Source organism: Ictalurus furcatus, chromosome 27 (genome assembly GCF_023375685.1).
Source record: "Ictalurus furcatus strain D&B chromosome 27, Billie_1.0, whole genome shotgun sequence".
Classification (NCBI taxonomy): Eukaryota; Metazoa; Chordata; class Actinopteri; order Siluriformes; family Ictaluridae; genus Ictalurus; species Ictalurus furcatus.
Window position 1 is genome coordinate 2,462,516 of NC_071281.1, and position 18,307 is coordinate 2,480,822.

Below are 18,307 nucleotides of genomic sequence, written 5' to 3' on the forward strand. Positions count from 1 at the left end.
CTTGCACCGTAGATGCAGTGCTTAGGACTCAGTTTTGTTATTGTGTTATGTTTTTACCTATAATAATATTTATAATTTATATATATTTTGTAGTCTTAAATGATAAACTATGGCCTTATGACTTGAGATAGACCAGTTGTGTAGACCGTTTAGTAAATACACCAGGTGACCTTATTTCCTTTATCGACTGTATAAAGTAAAATTGGTGAGTTTGAAGTCAACACCAATTAGTGGGGATTGGATGGAGTGTACTATTGCTCGATGCAGCTTTTTACTTCCACCTTGTGGTCACATTTTGCTCGTACCATTTTTAGTGGCAATGCATTTTTCTCTCCTAATAAAATGTAGTTTCATCTTTTGAATTATTGAGTTGGGGACAAATACGCACAAGTCATCATTAATATTTTGTACCAAACCCTAAACAAAATCCCTGGGAACATTTCATTTTTCAGCACAAACATTTAAACCATTAGAGGAATGTCTATTTGGACTATATAACGCTGTGTTTAAGGAAGTAAGATTTTCATTTACATTAATGGCAGTCGTGCTTATCTTATCCAGAGAGACTTATAATTTCATTTCTACAAATGACTAGTTGAAGGTTAATGGCCTTGCTCAAAGTGTTGGGATGACCTTCAAATCAGAAGTCCAACGTTTTAACCACTGAATTACAACTTCACCCTTTCCACTCTTTACAGCAAAAGAGATTCAATATGGTGATATTTAAGAAAAAAATAATACTTGAAGTTCTACCTGAAGAAATTTATCCATGGGTTTCCCAACCAGGGGGGTTTGTGAAACCGCCTGTTGTTTGTTGTGGCATTGCAGAGGGTTTGTGATACAGTGATGGAAATGTTAGGCTAAATTTAAATCTTCTCTCATTATGAAGCCTGTCTGACTGGCTTTCTCACATTTCATTACCACTTGAGTAATAAGCGTTTTGATGTCACATCAAAAGAGCATGGAAATGAGTCCTCTAATTGCTGTAGATCATACCACAGTGTGGTATGTGCGTTATACAGTCATAATGTCTCAGCTGAAGCTATTTAGACTGGTGTTACCAGTAGAAATGCTTTTATCCATTTTGCAATACATTGGAGAACACCTTAGTTTTGTTCTGGCTCTCGATTTCTCTCCACTGATATTCTTACTGTGGAAGTATTTATTTAAAAATCCCTTTTAAACAGTTAGATTCAGTAGTTCTGCCTGTGGGTTTGGATCTGATGAGTTTGCTGACTACAGCATAAAGCTGAACTATTAAACGGTGTCTCTATAGAACGAATTTTAGGTTTGTAGCACACTGCTGTATGATTGTGTGCTTTTGCTCTGTACAATTGAGCACATTTTTAAAAAAATTTATCTACGGGACCTTTTGATAAGTTCATACCAAGCTATTTAATTTGCCGTGCTTAATCACACATTGCTACATTTGAAGGAAAAGGTCTAACTTCGCATTGTTAAAAGTGCACTTGTCGTAATATATAGGCTACAGTGGTGCTTGAAAGTTTGTGAACCCTTTAGAATGATCTATATATCTGCATAAATATGACCTAAAACGGCATCAGAAGTCAAAAGTAGACAAACAGAAACCAAGTAAACAAATGAGACAGAAATGTTCTACTTGGTAATTTATCTAAAATGATATAGTATTGCATATCTGTGAGTGACCAAAAGTATGTGAACCTCTAGGTTTAGCAGTTAATTTGAAGGTGAGATTAGAGTCAGGTGTTTTCAGGTGTGTGTAAGTGCCCTGTTTTATTTATTTATTTTTTTAAAAAACAGGGATCTGTCAAAGTCTGATCGTCACAACACGTTTGTGGAAGTGTATCATGGCATGAACAATTTTACAAATTTCTTTTTTTTAATATCAATGGGAATATACTTCAAATATATTTTTCTCATATTAATTCATAGGGGTGCCAATAATTGCTGCACACCTCTATTTAAAATTTTTATATATAATATACAAACCTGTTTTTGTTTATCCATGAGAGCAGAGTATTTTTGTGAATTTTTTTTTTTTTTTTTTTTTTTTTTTTTTTTTTTTTAAACAAAAGATTAAAATGTTAAACAATAAAGACAATTTTCCACAGCTTTCTTTGCTCATATTTACTAAGGGTACCAATATTACTGGAGGGCACTGTAACAGATGCTGTGAAACCCCTAAATTAGTACTTTGGGTAGGAGGCAAGGTTACGGAGTCCAAATTTTTAGCTTATTTTTGTGTGACATGCAATACACAAACAGTAGTCATTTTCAGAAAACTTCAATTTTCTTTGTTTAATTTCTTAGAGCTTTAATTTTCATCACATCAACACTTTTTAAAATTATTTCTGCAAAGCTTCAGCGACACTTTAAAACCTTTTGTCACCTCTGATTGCAGCTACGTTCCAGGTAGGGCCAGGAATGCATTTCAATGTAGCACAACTGCAACTCGGTGATGAAAAATGCAGTGCAACATTACCGTCACTTGTTTTTTGTTTTTTTTTGTGTGTGTGGGGTTTTTTTTTTTTTTTTTTTTTTAAAGAGTCCGCATACAATTCTTAATTTATTATTATTATTAAATCAGTTCCCTGCTGCTTTGTTTTGTGCTTGAAGAGCTCAATCCGTGAAGGCTTTGCTTTTCAGTGGTTGATGTTTTCTGCATGCCACTAATAAAAAGCGTATTCACCAGTTGGCCAATAAACATACAATTTTTAATAGAACATCCAGAAATCTTGACATCTTTTTGATCAATGAAATAAAGAGCTGTGTCTAGAAATATATAGGGTAGAACATGAGCATTTGAGGAAATGCAGATAAATATATTTTTTAACTCAAATGTATATTTTGTAACAACTTTGCAGATGATTACATCCTTTGTAAACTTTTTAAAGTATCAAATACCTCTTTACCCTGTGTAGTCAATCAGCCAAGGCATGTTTTGTGTCAGATGTTTGCCTCTTTAGATTTGCTACAAAAATGGAGTTACAAAATTAATATAGAGGAGAATATGTACTGTAGTCGAAGTCTCACACTCTAACTTTTATATCAATAGATGTGTCTTAACTTTCCAAATACGTGCTTCAAATTTTCACTTCAAACATTTAAGCTCTGGGGTTGTCTTAAGAATATGCTTTCACGAATGCAGTTGGTAGACCTCTAAGATCGTCTCAGAGTTTCCTTTTAAGTGTCCCAAAATCCAGATCGTGCCTTCTCCAGCTCAACTTGCCTTATAGTTGAGCTGTGACGTACAGTGTGTAGGACGGTACGTAACACTCGGTCATCTTGGTCTGAAGAACTGGACATGGTATGAGGGATATTTAGCAACACTGGACACCAAACATGCCTTGACTACATTTGGCACAAGTGAGAAATTGTGTACAATTCAATTCAAATACAATTGTCTTCGCATACGCATCACACAAACATTCATGTATACTTCACTGTTTTTTGAGGAGTTTGAAAACCTGGAAGAAATCCACACAGACATGAATTTCATGTAAACATTTGACCATGCATGAAGTCCTGAGCAAGTCTATACAAGCATTGTTGTCTTAGTGCAAAATGTTCTGGCTTAAAAGCTGGGATATGTGAAGAATTTTTATTGCACTCTAAAGACGTATGTAAACGATGTCATGATCTGGATCACACAGCCCTCTTTAGTTCTTGCCAGAATGTTGTTAGCTGCTTTGGGGAGCCGAGGATCGTTGTGATGATCCTGGCGAACTCGCTGCGCTTAAATTCGCCACTGTGATAAGCCTTGAATTTGGACGGATCGGGAGGGCTCGAAGGTGAGATGCCCAGTTTTTTCAGACACGCACCCACGTACGCGTCCTCGATGTTAAATGGCTGTACGTCTTTCGAGACTTTGACGAGCTTCTCTGGAAGATCGCTGGAAAAGACGTAACCCATCCCCAGCAGGTATGTGGGGTAGACGTCATCTGGGTACGCTTCCTTCGGCACGTACCACTTGGAATGTACGTTTCGAACGACGGGCCGGTTCCACATAACCATCCCAGTAATGTAGTTTTCTTTGGGCGTGTTCGGTGCCAGCAGCAAGCTCATGAGATTCTCCAAATTTAAGAACATGTCAGAGTCGATCTTCATGGCGTAGGATGCTTGAGGACAGTGTGTGGCTAGCCAGTCCATGATCACCATGGTCTTTATGGTCAGGTTCTTGTACGTGTCTATAAAGGTACTCTGGATCAGGTCGTGGTACTGCTGGCTTTCCAAATTCAACTGCTCTTGATGTTTCTTCCCGTCTTCTCCTCCCTTTAAACCCAGCATGAACAAGACAGTGATGTTTTTCCCTTGAACGACGCTCTCGTTACCCCACGTGCTCCGGATGGAGTTTCGAGCCTCCAGTTGTTGAGGAGCCACTGGTACCATGAGGACCAAAAATGGCTTCTGCCGCTCACATATGTCCGGCTCGTCTAGGATGAAATGGTAATTGCGTGGATGTGCTTCATGGTAAGGTGGTGAAAGGTTTGTCGTCTTTGTGTCCTGATCAGTCGACTCCGTGGCATTAAGCCTGCTCGTCACGGTCACTACTACATGTGTGGTATTAGAAATCTCCAGTTCTCCAGATCTTTGTTTGTAGTGTGGATAAGGAGACTGCTTTATCAGCATTTGATTGCCGATACTTGGATTTATTGGCATGTAAGAGTTAAGATGTCTGGCAACATTTTTGAGCCACACCTTGGAATGTTTGAGGGAGATGTCCGACACTTGGACAGACATGAGCCCAATGAAGACTAAGGAGAGCAAGATGATGAAGCAGATTTTAAACCTGTGTTGGCTTAAGGAGGCCATCATCTAAGAGAGAGAATAAAACAGGGAGAGAATAGGCCACTTAATGTTAACATTTAATGGTGTGATTGTTGAAAATATAAATTCATCTCTATACTGTTGAAAACTTGGTCCTTTAGCTCCATGTCCAGTGCAGTGAGATGTACTGTTTTTATACACTTTTGATTTCACTCTCATTCACAAATAGGTCTGTACCAAAGAACAGGAAGGCAATATACTGTATGAGTCTCAAATCGAGTCTATTGCACCTCCATGATTCAACCTAGAATTAGGAGTTGGAATATACAGCATTTAAGACTATATTCTGGCTCTGAACTAGCTTTGTTTTTACTATTTTTCATCTATGCTAGCCTTGTAAATTTCAGTTATACACTTTTCTTTGAGTTTGTAGGATTTGTGCAGGATGTTTTTTTGGGATTGTTGTGGGCTGCCCCCCCCCAGTGGAAAACTACTTGAATTGGTGAAATTACAGTTGCAAGAAAATGTTGTCTTTCACAGTGATGTTTGTTGGTAAATGAGACCTTTTTAGTTGTTCTCATGTTCAAGGCACGTGAATCGAAGAGGGCTTGGCTGAATGCAGGTTGTGATAACATCACACGACGCAGCTTGGCCCAAATCTGCGGAGAATCCGTGGTAAAGAAATTACAAGCTCCTCCGAACATTGTGGAGTTGGCCTGTTTGTGTGTTAATTTCAGCAATCGCTAAATTCTGGAGGGACTGATATGCTAGTCTTCTATGTTAATTCCAGCAACATGCTAGCGCTATACAGCATGAAATACAGCTCTGTGCTAGACGTTATATCCCGAATATATCAAAGGTGATTGCATTATCAGATAGTTTTTAGTCAAATATGCGAACCAAAGCCATGGAAATATGAAAGTCTAGTGTGGTAAAAACGTCGAGATTCAGTGACCTTCCGATTATTAGTTTTGCGTCATCATATATATATATATATATATATATATATATATATATATATATATATATATATATATATATATATATATATGATGACGCAAAACTAAATATATATATATATATGATGACGCAAAACTAAATATATATATATATATATATGATGACATATAGATATATATATATATGATATATATATATATAGATGACGCAAAACTAAATATATATATATATATAGATAGATAGATAGATAGATAGATATATCTATATATATAGATCTATATATATATATATATATATATATAAAAAATTTCAGTTGCATTTAAAAACAAGTTGTTTCCTTTTGTCTCTCGCAGCCAAAAAGCCAAAACAGCCTTCAGCTGTGTCCTAGCTAGCAGTGTATAGCACTCGAAAAGTAAATTTTGTTTTTAATGTATTGGTTTCACTTTTGGAGGTAACCAGACTCGCCTATAGACATCCTGCTGTTCTGTCTGTTGGTATGTTGCTTGTCACTTAAACCACCAGTGATGGCTTTTCTGTTTTTCAAACTTCTTGGAAACATCTACATTCTTCAGGTTTTAATGTCAACAGCAGAGACGGTGGTTTGCTTGGTTTATACGTTTAAGAGTGATTGGCATGATGCACCACAAACCGTCCAGCTGTTGTGGAATAAAAGGAATAAAACTCAATGTCGCATGGAAAATAACTATTTGCTTCTCATCAGTCCACATCACACCACCCTATCGCTGATTATTTTCCTATAAAAGCACGCTTCCAAGTGGATTATTCCTTACCGAATTGATTTTAAGTTGGACAAGGGTGCGATGAGAATCTAACTAACATTTTGGAGTAGACCTGTGCAGGACACGAATACTGTCCGTTAAGTATGGATGTTTGGAGAGCATTTTGCTGAGATAAAGAAGTAAGGTAAGACTTGTTGAAAACACAAGTAAGGGAATTGAAACTTGGCTAACATGCTAAACCAATCAGCTGGTATGTTAGTAATGCTCTGATTGTCACTTGTAGGGGTGGGCACTCAAGTCACACTTGAGTCGCATAAAAATAGACTTCGGACTTCACTTGGAGCTTCGAACTTTTTAGACTCCTGACTCCTCAATAGTAACTTTTGAACAATAAATCTTTCGTGATTACCCAGACATGGAGTGTGAGAAAGTCGCATGTGTAGTCGCTTTATTTCGTTTATTTATTTTGGGCTACAGCCTCCTCCTGCACTCCCCACCCCCGTGTGTGTGTGTGTGTACGTACATACATACATACATACACACACACACACACACACACACACACACATACATACACACATACACACACACAAGGACCTATACATCTACTCATGCATGCAATTATTTAATTAGCCAATCCTGTGGCTGCAGTGCAATGCATAAAATCATGCAGTTACAGGTAATGTTCACATTGAGCATCAGAATGGGTGGTATTTCTATAACTGCTGATCTCCTGGGATTTTCACACACAACCAAGTTTACACAGAATGGTGTGAAAAACAAAAAAGCATCAAGTGAGTGAACGTTCAGTGGGTGGAAATGCCTTGTTGATGAGAGAAGTCAGAGGAAAATTGGAACCAGATTGGTTCAAGCCAACAGGAAGGATACAGTAGCTCAAATAATTACTCTTGAAATCTGTGGTGAGCAAAAAAGCATCTCGGAACACGCAAAACACCAACCCTTGAGGTGGATGGGCTTCAACAGCAGAAGACCACATTGGGTTCTACATCTGTTCCACTCCTGTCAGCCAAGAACAGGAATCTGAGGCTATTGTGAGCTTCAACTGTCCAGTTTGGGTGAGTTTGTGCCCGCTGTAGCCTCAGATTCCTGTTTTTGGCTGACAGGGGTAGAACTTAATGTTCAAAGAGTTTAATTGTTTTATTGTTCATTCTTTTGTTGTTGTTGTTCAGAGACAAAAAGTTTTAAAAGATGTCAAGACCAAATAGTGATTGTCATGTTGGACCTTAATGTTGCTGTATGTGTGTGAAAATGTGTAATATTAAAACGAAAGACTTTTTAATGTCTCAAGTGGCATTTAAATAAAAAAAAAAATCCATCTAAAAATTTTTCTGTTATTTCTAAAAAGTACAGTTGTAACTTGCATACAACTGTTGAATTATTGTGGGGTTTTTTGGGGTGGGGTTTAGTATAGTAGGCAAACAAAACAAGTTCAGGTGTTCCATAACATTTGATGATTAGAGAAGAATGTGACTGTGCAAGGTGGAAGAAGACTTCAGAAGAGCACAACGGAGTCCATGTGAACTTGTCATGTACTGGTCCTAACAACAAGCTTTTTGTTGTAGGGTTTGCCAGTCACACTTGAATAAATGTCAGGTTTTCTTTGCACCCTCTTGGAGGAAACATGAAAACTTTTTTGCCGCCTTCTCTGATGCAATCTGTCCAGTAACAATGTTAATCGGTTCATCTGGAATGCTGTTATGGTTGAGAGGGTTCTGCGTCTCGTCCACAGTTGCCATTACCTTCTGTCTATCTCTCTCTGTTCATTCTGGATGTTCCATGTTCCTGACGGGTTTTTGAACTCTTTCATCAGGATCACAAAGTTGCATCTATGCATGCTCTTGTCAGCACCCATCTTATAATGTCTTTCATAATGTAACGCCAACCACTCCACCCTGACTCTTAGCCCTCTCGCTTGATAATTAGTTCCTGTGCCTGATTAGTACCTCTGCAGCCATACCCTGGCATGTGATTTGCACAGTTTGTCCTTCCAGCAGCTCTGAACCAAAGAATGACCTGCAACGTGCAATTCAGATGGGGTTCAAAGTCCGCTTAATCCTCAGATGATCCGTGGCAACAGATCAGTGGCGTTGGAGACATTTAACCAGTATTCAAAGTTTATTGACATCTGAGAACCACTGGATACTGTACTGGATCATAGTAAGGTCAGGCTCCAATTCACGGAGTTGTTTTGCCGTGTTCTTGTCCTTGGTATGTAGCGCATGTTGTACATCTCCGAGGAACCAGTCTTGTTCAAGTTCAATTGACTTCATCATTTCACACATTTACAGCTGGTATAGTACACCGTGAAACGAAGCAGCGTTCCTCCAGGACCACGGTGCTACATAAAACAATACACTAACTACATGAGACGACACAGGACTAAATAAGATCTACACATTTTTACATAAAGAGCACGTGCAGACGTGTGCTAACAACACAGGACAGTACAGTACTACTAAAACAGGACAATGGGCACAGTTAGTGACGGTGTAGCGCTGACCAGTACACAGTTTTAGTGTGGAAGTGTCTCACAGCTAGTGCAAAAGATGGGTGCCAAAGAGTAATAATATAATTTAAAATTGGTGTAAATGTAAACATAACATGCTATGGCTTAGTATTCAGCAGATTAGCTTATACCAAATATGGACATGGCAGTTATTGCGATAGCAGCCAGGTAAAGTGTGTAATAGTGACAAGAAATTAAATACGGTATTTTAGCAGCAAAAAAATGCAACAGAGTCAATGCAGGAAAGTGAAAATATTGCAATGGGAGTGGGATGGTGTTCAGTTCAGAGTGTGTGTGTGTGTGTGTGTGTGTGTGTGTGTGTGTGTCAGTCCAGTCTCTGTGTATTGAGGAGTCTGATGCTTTGGGGGAAGAAGCTGTTGCACAGTCTGGCCGTGAAGGCCCGAATACTTCGGTACCTTTTTCCAGACAGCAGGAGGGTGAAGAGTGTGTCTGAGGGGTATGTGGGGTCATCCACAATGCTGGTGGCTTTGCGGATGCAGCGTGTCGTGTAAATGTCTGTGATGAAGAGAAGAGAGACCCAGATGATCTTCTCAGCGGTCCTCGCTATCCGCTGCAGGTTCTTGTGGTCTGATAAGGTGCAGTTTTTGAACCAGACAATGATGCAACTGCTCAGGATGCTCTCGATAGTTCCTCTGTAGATCTGAATCTGTAGCCTCAGATTCCTGTTCTTGGCTGACAGGAGTGGAACAGGAGTGGAACCCGATGTGGTCTTCAACTCAAGGTGTGATGTTTTGCGTGATGCTTTTTTGCTCATCACAGTTTTAAAGAGTGATCATTTGAGTCCTTCCTGTTGCCTTGAACCAATCTGGCCATTTTCCTCTGACCTCTCTGATCAACAAGGCATTTCCATATTCCGATATTTCAGCATATTGGAACGTTTTCAAATACTCTCTTTAGTTGGAGCGACACCGTGCAGTATGAAGACAAATTGGCACGGTTCGCGATTGTGATTCTTTTCTATATATCGATTGGATGTCTTGAACCAAAATGTAAATCTAAATGTATTGTCGTGTAGCGTTTAGTCACGGCTGGATGAAAGAAGAAGGGATCTTTTGTAACGATTTGTAACCTATAATTTGAAGGACGAAATGAAAATGTAAGGAATAAAAAAAATACGTTTTTTTTTTTTTTTTCTCTCTCTCTCTCTTGGTAGTTAAGTATAGTAAGGAAGTACATTTACTCAAGGACTTTCCACCTCTACCACTTTCCATATTTACTGACGTATCCTGGTTTGAGTCTAGATTACATGATTTGATAAAAAACAAGCTACTATGTAAATACAGCCATTTTCAGAGTTAGATGGTGTGTTCAAACACCACTGGATAAGTTGTAGCAGAGACTCCTATTACAGAGACACACGCACACAAAACAGTGTTTTGTATACTCAACAAAGTGTGTTCTGTTATTACATCAATCATTCAACATAAGCTCTAACGGAAATACGTTTTGTCCTGCCTGCACTTATCTGTTGCTCATTCATTATTCATTATATTGCTCAAGGTGTTCAATATGGCATCTGTGGGAAATATATTGAGACTACAATAAAGAAGCTAGTGTTAAGGCCAGCGTTGGATAATAAACCATATCAGTGCTGGCAAAAGTCAATGTTTAACAAAATGGCAACATAGCAATAAAGCATTTCGGGATCACATGTATTTCAGTGTTAGTCAGCGTAACTCCACTCTGCTTTATTTCTCTTCCTGTACCAGCACACTTGATCATACTTTATTCCTCTTATAGCACAGCAACTTGCCAACAATTAAATTTTTTCATTTATTAAGGAACACGGTAGTATTTTGTCCTGTTATACTTGCGTTTAACCGCGTTGTTGGGCGGCTGTGGCTCAGGTGGTAGAGTGGGTTGTCCACTAACCGAAGGGTTGGCGGTTCGATTCCCGGCTCACACGACTCCACATGCCGAAGTGTCCTTGGGCGAGACACCGAACCCCAAATTGCTCCCGATGGCAAGTTAGCGTTTTGCATGGCAGCTCTGCTACCACTGGTGTGTGAGTGTGTGTGTGAATGTGTGAATGAGACACAGTGTAAAGCACTTTGGATAAAAGCGCTATATAAGTGCGCCATTTATTTTTGTGTTTAACCGTGTGGAAGTTTCGTTCCCAAAAAAACACGTCGCACCTTTTATTGGAGTGTCAGAGAGACCAGAATTTCATATTCCATTGATCTCTCTCTCTCTCTCTCTCTGTGTCTCTCTCTCAATAAACAGAGCTTGTCATCTTAAGAAGAACCCTGAAAGATTTCCTGTGCTGGGAAACTTACACTAGAGACTCCTTCAAAAATGTTAAATAAATAAATAAAAACTTCACCACATCGAGTATACACTTTTTTTTTTTTTTTTTTTTTTCTTTGTTAAACAACAACATGCTTTTAAATCAATGTATTATTAGTCTCAGATTATGCGGTGACCAACCCTACAGTCGTGTGAAACCATAAGTACACTCCATGGAAATTGTTGGCGCTTTTTTTTTTTTTTTTTTTTTTTTTTTTTTTTTTTTGTGGACATATTTGGACCAGCAAACATTTGACCATCTTTGAAACAGTGCCTATTAATACAGTTGATAATACTTGAACAAAGCCACAAGGAGAATTGGCTTTTTCAATCATTTATTCAACAGAAATATCAATAGATGTGATATTCTTCTGTAGAACAGATAAGAACACCCTTGGCCTCAGAGGCTACAATTGCTACTTACTGTGCCAAGTGCGACTGTGTATTTTCCTATTGTGTAAGAAAAAAGACATCTGAGTATCCTGTTGAATGTACAAAACTCTTCCAGGCATTTGGCAAGAGGGTTCAGGAAGAGGGTTCCTCCTCAAGGAACTAAGAGGAAAAAGGCAAACCTGTCCAGAGTTTGTGCTACCAGCATAGAACCAGCATGTGTTAAATTACATGGTGGTTTCTTCCATTATTCCTTACAAATTCTTTGGGTGACATGACACCCTTCGGCCAAGGCGGTTGCTCGCTCACGGATCTAGAGTTTTGTTTTTGTGTTTTGTTTTCTGAAATAAATCTGCTCGGATTGTCCGAGCTCTGGGTGAGACCTTCTGCCTTATTTGCCTCAAGCAGGCCTGTTATTAGTGAATACTAGGCTTTCTGCGGTAGTCTGTGTCACCGGTGTTACACGGTGTTCGGCCGCACACCGACCATTCGCTCTAGGTGTCCGTGTTCCAATTTTACATCCGGTCAAACGAACGAGCAAATAACTCAGCTTCTAAAAATGTCATTTCTCTGCTTTAAGCATTCACACTCGTTTGGAACATATACATACATCATCCACGCTTTCCAAATCAATGTCACGTCAGTGAGTGGGCTCGTTTTATACTGTACACTATAACTTTAAAAGTAAAGAATCTAGCTCTAATTGGAAATCTTTTATCTACAGTAACAGGAACTCTTCTAACTAGGCACTTTTAACGCTGTATATTTGTCCTACAGTTATTAGTACAGTTATCGTCACTCTCTTAGAGTAACGTTTACAATACGAGCTTCATTTAACGCTTTAAAAAACTTTCTCCTGTTGTTGTTGTTATTATTATTATTATTATTATTATTGTTTTTTTTGTTTTTTTGTTTTTTTTTTTTGTTTTTTTTTACACATCTCTACATGGTAGAGCACCTCTCATGAGAACTCCTCTCATTCGACCTCATCTTCTCAGATGAGGATTAAAGATAACCAGGCTTTTTCTATTGCAGTGCAGAGATTTTGGAATTGCTTACATATTTTACCAAAACATCCTCATACTCAAGTTAATATAATCATGCACGTCATATCAGTTCTCTGAAGGGAGAATCGTGTATGTTAATGATTACACTGTGTAAAGAAGCACACAATGATCAGCATGGGAAGGTATTAAAGGTCAAATGGTAAATACTTTTGGCAGTGTCTTATAAATGATATCGCAAACTGTTAACAGAGACGGAAAAATATCATTGACCATTAAAACGAGGATGACTAAACTACAGACGAAAGAGAGTACATTTGAGTCTATAGCTGTAGAACATGTGTATTATTATGGTGGAAGTGGAAACTCACCTGAGCTAGCAGTTTCTGCTGTGTCTGTGTGTGAAGGAGAGAATTGAGAAACAAAGAGCACAACAACTACTCTGCCCCTGAGATTAATCCTGTGATGGTTTTCTCATAGTAACTCGGGTATGACACCTACAGGTGTGACTTAAGGAGGAGGGCGGAGCCACAGGTTGCCTGAAGTAATACTGGGAACTGCACTGCTCTGAAGAGATCAACCTTTTTTGTTGAATTATTTTAATTGCTGTAACACACACCGACACACTCACGGTGCCATTACTTGCAGTGACAGGTGATTTTAAAATGTGTCTGAATGCACTTCATTATTAACGTGTCCTCGGACAGCAACGCCAACTCGGGTTTCTTCTTTTGTGTTGCTGTAAATCGCTCTAGTCGGTTCTGAAAGGAGCCGTGCTTCTCTTTCATGATGGCCTCTTGTACGGTTGGCTGGATTTTGCTTCTTATATTCTTCTAATTCTTTGTGTGGGTTTCATTCCATTGCTACATGTTTTTATTTCACCATTTTTACATACTATATGATAACGGATGTTATTTATCTATGTGTACATAGTTGATCTGGTTGAAAACGAACACTTGTCTTGAGGAACCCGGTTGCAGGAACCCAAGTGGATTAGTTCCCACCCTGCAGAGCAACCCATAGATTTTAACCCATAGATTTTAACTCACTAGTGAAAACAGCACTACGTTTTGAAGCCAAGCTACTGTTATGGAAAATGAATGACACCTCTTTGCCAGTCAGAATCATGAATTGAGCCGTGGTGTGGTATAATTCAACGTAAAACTCTAACATTACTGTTTGACGCTGCAGTCCGTGGCTCAATTTGTTTCTGCCTTGGAAAAATCCAGACTGAGGTCTCAAAAGGAGAGCAGAACAAGCTACTTTATTGTAAGGCAGGTAGATTGTCCTTTTGGCTATTTGCTGTGATGTAATGTATATATGACTAATAAAGACTCATTATGCATCATATGGCTAATTCAACAGACACCCCTTAATTAAATAAAAACGCAACAGCAAGAAGTGGAGATCACTGACGTAATGTTTCCAGTGGATGGCAGGTGTGAAATGTGTGACGCTTAGTCACTGTGTAATATGGTTCTGAACGTTGAACCGTTTATGCAAAACTACTGTAGCTATGAAACACCTTATGTGCTGTTGGTGCAGTAGGACTACGTCCAACGCTACCTTGACATGCCTACTGTACACATGTCTGTATGTAGAGTTTAGGACAGACTTTACATATAACTCTTAGGTCCTGCTGTGAGCTTTCGGTCATATATTATCATGTTTTATTAATAATTCTGAAAAGCTTAGCGATTTTGAATAGTTCGGTGCAGTCCGAATAAAGAAACGATGAGCCTGTAACGTGCGTTCCTTTATATGGATGACGATGACGACAACCCCTGGAAAATCACTCTTTTCCAGAACTTGTCAGAACTTCGACACATCCTCGAGTACGGCTCAAGGCTGTGTCTGAGCGGTGCTTGTATGTGTGTCAGGTTTGGAAAGGAATCTAGAAAACATTCTTCTTTGCAGACAGATTGCAGGTGAACCCTTGATAGCTCGGTTTTAAAGCAGATTGTGGTGGTTGGATTAATGTTAGAAGTAGTTCGTGGAGCCATAGTGGCCTTAAAATTTTAAAAGAACATTTCAGAACCTTAGTAAAGACTGTTCCGGGTAAGCTGACGGTCTGTCTCCCTGCCCCGTCTTACCAAAGGCACGGAATCATCTAGCAGAGTCCTATGAATGATTTTTATGAGTGCAAATGTGCAGGTAGCAGCTGGTTTTATTTACGGGGGTAGTTAAACTGGGGTAGTTTTAAATGTTAAACTGGGGTAAGAAGGCGAAGCCATGTCGGAAGATCTAAATGGTCAGACTTATCTACTTCAAAATACTGTATAGATTTTACAGGACACCGGACGGACTACATGAACTCGACTTCTTTCTTCACCACGCTGTACATCACGGGTGCCAGACATACAGTACAGCCCGCAAGCTGAATACAGGTTCTAATCCTCATTTAGAACTGAAAATAGTTTCGCAGACGAACTGAAGAACGATTCGAAAAATGAGCTGGTGTGTTATTCCTAGTGCTACTTTCTTTTACTGCTGATGCTGTACACAGCCATGTTGATTTGACATCCCAAGTTCCCAAGTAGGATTTCCAAGTTCTGGCAGGTCGTTTCCTTTGTTTGTTTTTTCCTCGTCGGAAATTGAGTTGCAACCTTTAGCGGAATGCAGCATTTTACGACAAATACGATGATGCACTGTATTGTTCCGTATGATGAACTGAATCAAACCAAACAAATACCATACGTTTGATATGAGACTCCCAGATGTTGGTCTCAGCTTTTTGGAGCCTGTATCTATGTGTATGTGTATATGTATGTATGTGTGTAAGGCTCTGGGTTACTGATCGGAAGGTCGGGGGTTCAAGCCCCAGCGCTGCCGCTGTTGGGCCCTTGAGCAAGGCCCTTAACCCTCATCATGGCTGACCCTGCACTCTGACCCCAACTTCCTGACAGGCTGGGGTATGCAAAGAAAAGAATTTCACTGTGCTCTAATGTATATGTGACCAATAAAGACTCATTATCATTATCATTATCATTATATATACATTCACAGAGCACTTTATTCGGAACACTATACTAATACTGGGTAGAGCCTCAATTCATCAATGCGTGGCAAGAACATCGAACTCATCGTCATGTTCATGAAACCAGTTTGAGACGAGTTCTGCTTTGTGACACGGTGCATTATCATGCTGGACATAGCCACTAGAAGATGGTAAATTGTGGCCATGACGGGATGCACACGGTCAGCAGTGATATTCAGTTAGGCTGTAGCATTCAAGCCATGATTGATTTGGTATTAATGGGCTAAAAGTGTGCCAAGAAAACATTCCCCACACCGTTGCACCACCTCCACCATCCTGGACTGATGACACAAGACAGGTTGGACAGGTTTGATTTTATGCATTGCACTGCTGCCACACAATTGGCTGACTAGATAATTGCATGAATGAGTAGGTGTACAGGTGTTCCTGATAAAGTGTTCAGTGAGTGTGCATGTAAAGTATATTTTTTCATGTAAACCTGTAGATAAAAAGTTGTTTTTTTTTTTTTTTTTTTTTTTAAAGGGAAATGTTATAAGATCATTTGTAATGAAAATGACAATAGAAGCATATTCTCTAGTACATGTAGAAAATGGACACATTACGTGCATCAATACACAAAGTTGTACTCCCAGTAAAACTGTCGCATTTCCTGTTTATTATATGCCTCTGTTTTTATTAGACGCTGCCGGTCTTCGTCGTAATCATAATTGTCAATATCTTGCATGACAATATCTCTTGGAGCTCGCTTTTTTTTTGAAAGATTCTGCATGCTCATTAATAGAACACATGTCTGGGGAAAATATACATATTCGCATACGTGACATTTAACTTCCATTCGTACATACATATAGTGTACAAAACATCCGGAATGCCTAAGTCTTACAGGTGTACCTTTTTGCTTAACCAGCTGCACCTACACCTGATTTCGGGAAAAGGCTTGTCCTTAGAAGTGACTTCTACTGTAGCATGTCCTGTGCAAGTCATGGCAGTGTCCAGTGGTCTCTTTCAGTAATAAACCGTTTTCAACGAGACAGCAGGCTGGGTGGATTTACGATCATCCACAAAGCCATATAAAATACTGAATACACTGACGTGTGAAATTGCCGTGTGTACTTGGGGCTTTCAGAAAAGGCGTTTCATTGTTTTGAATAAACAACAATCAAATATATATATAATATATATATATTTAATGATGTTGACATTTAAAGGCGGATCCAAATTTGAATGTTTGTTAAACATCAGATCCCATGACATGTATGGCATGCTTTAATTTAATACATCATGGGAGCGATGCTGTACAGAGCCTTACCTAATCTCTATAGAACTGAGAAAAGTGCTGAAATTGTACTTCCGTGTCTCATTCAGAAAATGAATAGTCGCCTATCGCGTTATCGCTCGCTACTGTGAACCTAGGATAGGGTGGAATGAATTTTCCGGAGAATTCCTCATCATTCCACCGTTTAGACAACGTGTTCGAGCTTAACCGGGATACGAGCGTGCATTTTAGAAACGGTGCGCTAATGCAAAGTCTGCGGTTTAAAGAAAGAGACCACTTCAGACTGCCATTACATGCCCAAGAATGGCAACTATCAAACGGCACAGCAATAAACTTGTGATAAAGGCACTTGAACTGGTTACTGAACAATATTATGATGATGGAGGTAATGACAAAGATTGTGCAAAAACTAATCGGGAGCTGGTCGTTACAGACCGTCGTCTGTGATCATAACAGATCTCATACTGCCTTTGTCAAAGTTTCCTGGAGAAACGTGTCACTTTGAATGAAAAGAGGAGGAAAAAAAAAAACCCTAACAGCAGAATGATAAACCAACAATGAAATATTAATCCACCTTTTATCTCAACACTGGATGTGTTTCGTCTAAAGTTCAAAGGGGAAAAACATGATTGATTTTTGTTCAGGGTGGCCTCGGAGTTAAGTAAATGCTGTCTTTCCGGGTCTGTAGCCTTCGTTTCCATTACGTTGTTTGAGGTCCATCACAAGCTTCTGACGTCACAGCGAGGATGTGCTTACGAGAAGGATCCTGCGCAGATGTCGGTACGCACCTGTAAAACGCCAGCTTTCCTTTGTTGAGATTATTGTTATCCATATTCTCAGCTCCTTAAAACTCAATCTGTGCCAATCTGATAAAGGCCCACACGTGTATACGTAAAACACACACGCACACACGCACACACACTTGGACAAACAGTATGATTTCTTAACACTGCATCCTGGATTCTGTTTGGTGACTGTGTGACTTTAGATCAAACATATTAAGTCAGTTTGTTCTTGGGAAAGGCAATTTTGTAAGAACCACATTCTCGTTCAATTAACACATCTGGTTTGGCTTGGTGGACAAATAAATATTTCCTTATTTTAACAGTAACATTGTATTTTAATCCAGGTAAGGATTAGATATATGTCTGAAGGAATGCGAGAATATTTATAGCTGGGGGGAAATATTGCAGGTTTCTTACGGTTTCTGCCCAAAATACGCTGTTCTGTTGGGATGTGCTTCAAAAAGTTGGAACGCGTCAAGTAATCAGATTTAAGACTTTTTTTTCTTTAGCTAAATTATTGAATCAATGGTGGTTTAAACATTTTAGATTACACCATTTAAAAAAAAAAAAA

General features: G+C 39.1%; 1 protein-coding gene across 1 annotated transcript; it reads right to left on the reverse strand.

The window, feature by feature from the left end:
* Window positions 1-2,683: 2,683 nt before the first annotated feature.
* LOC128602594 (beta-1,3-galactosyltransferase 2-like) lies at window positions 2,684-13,160 on the reverse strand. Its single transcript, XM_053616478.1, has 2 exons — window positions 13,049-13,160; window positions 2,684-4,797 (listed from the first exon to the last, which is right to left on the reverse strand). The coding sequence occupies exon 2, from the start codon at window positions 4,795-4,797 to the stop codon at window positions 3,628-3,630; it is 1,170 nt and encodes a 389-aa protein (XP_053472453.1). The 5' UTR covers window positions 13,049-13,160; the 3' UTR covers window positions 2,684-3,627.
* Window positions 13,161-18,307: the final 5,147 nt, after the last annotated feature.

What these genes read in the sequence shown, in the direction of transcription:
- LOC128602594 (XM_053616478.1), bottom strand. Translation starts at nt 4,797, where the DNA reads ATGATGGCCTCCTTAAGCCAACACAGGTTTAAAATCTGCTTCATCATC.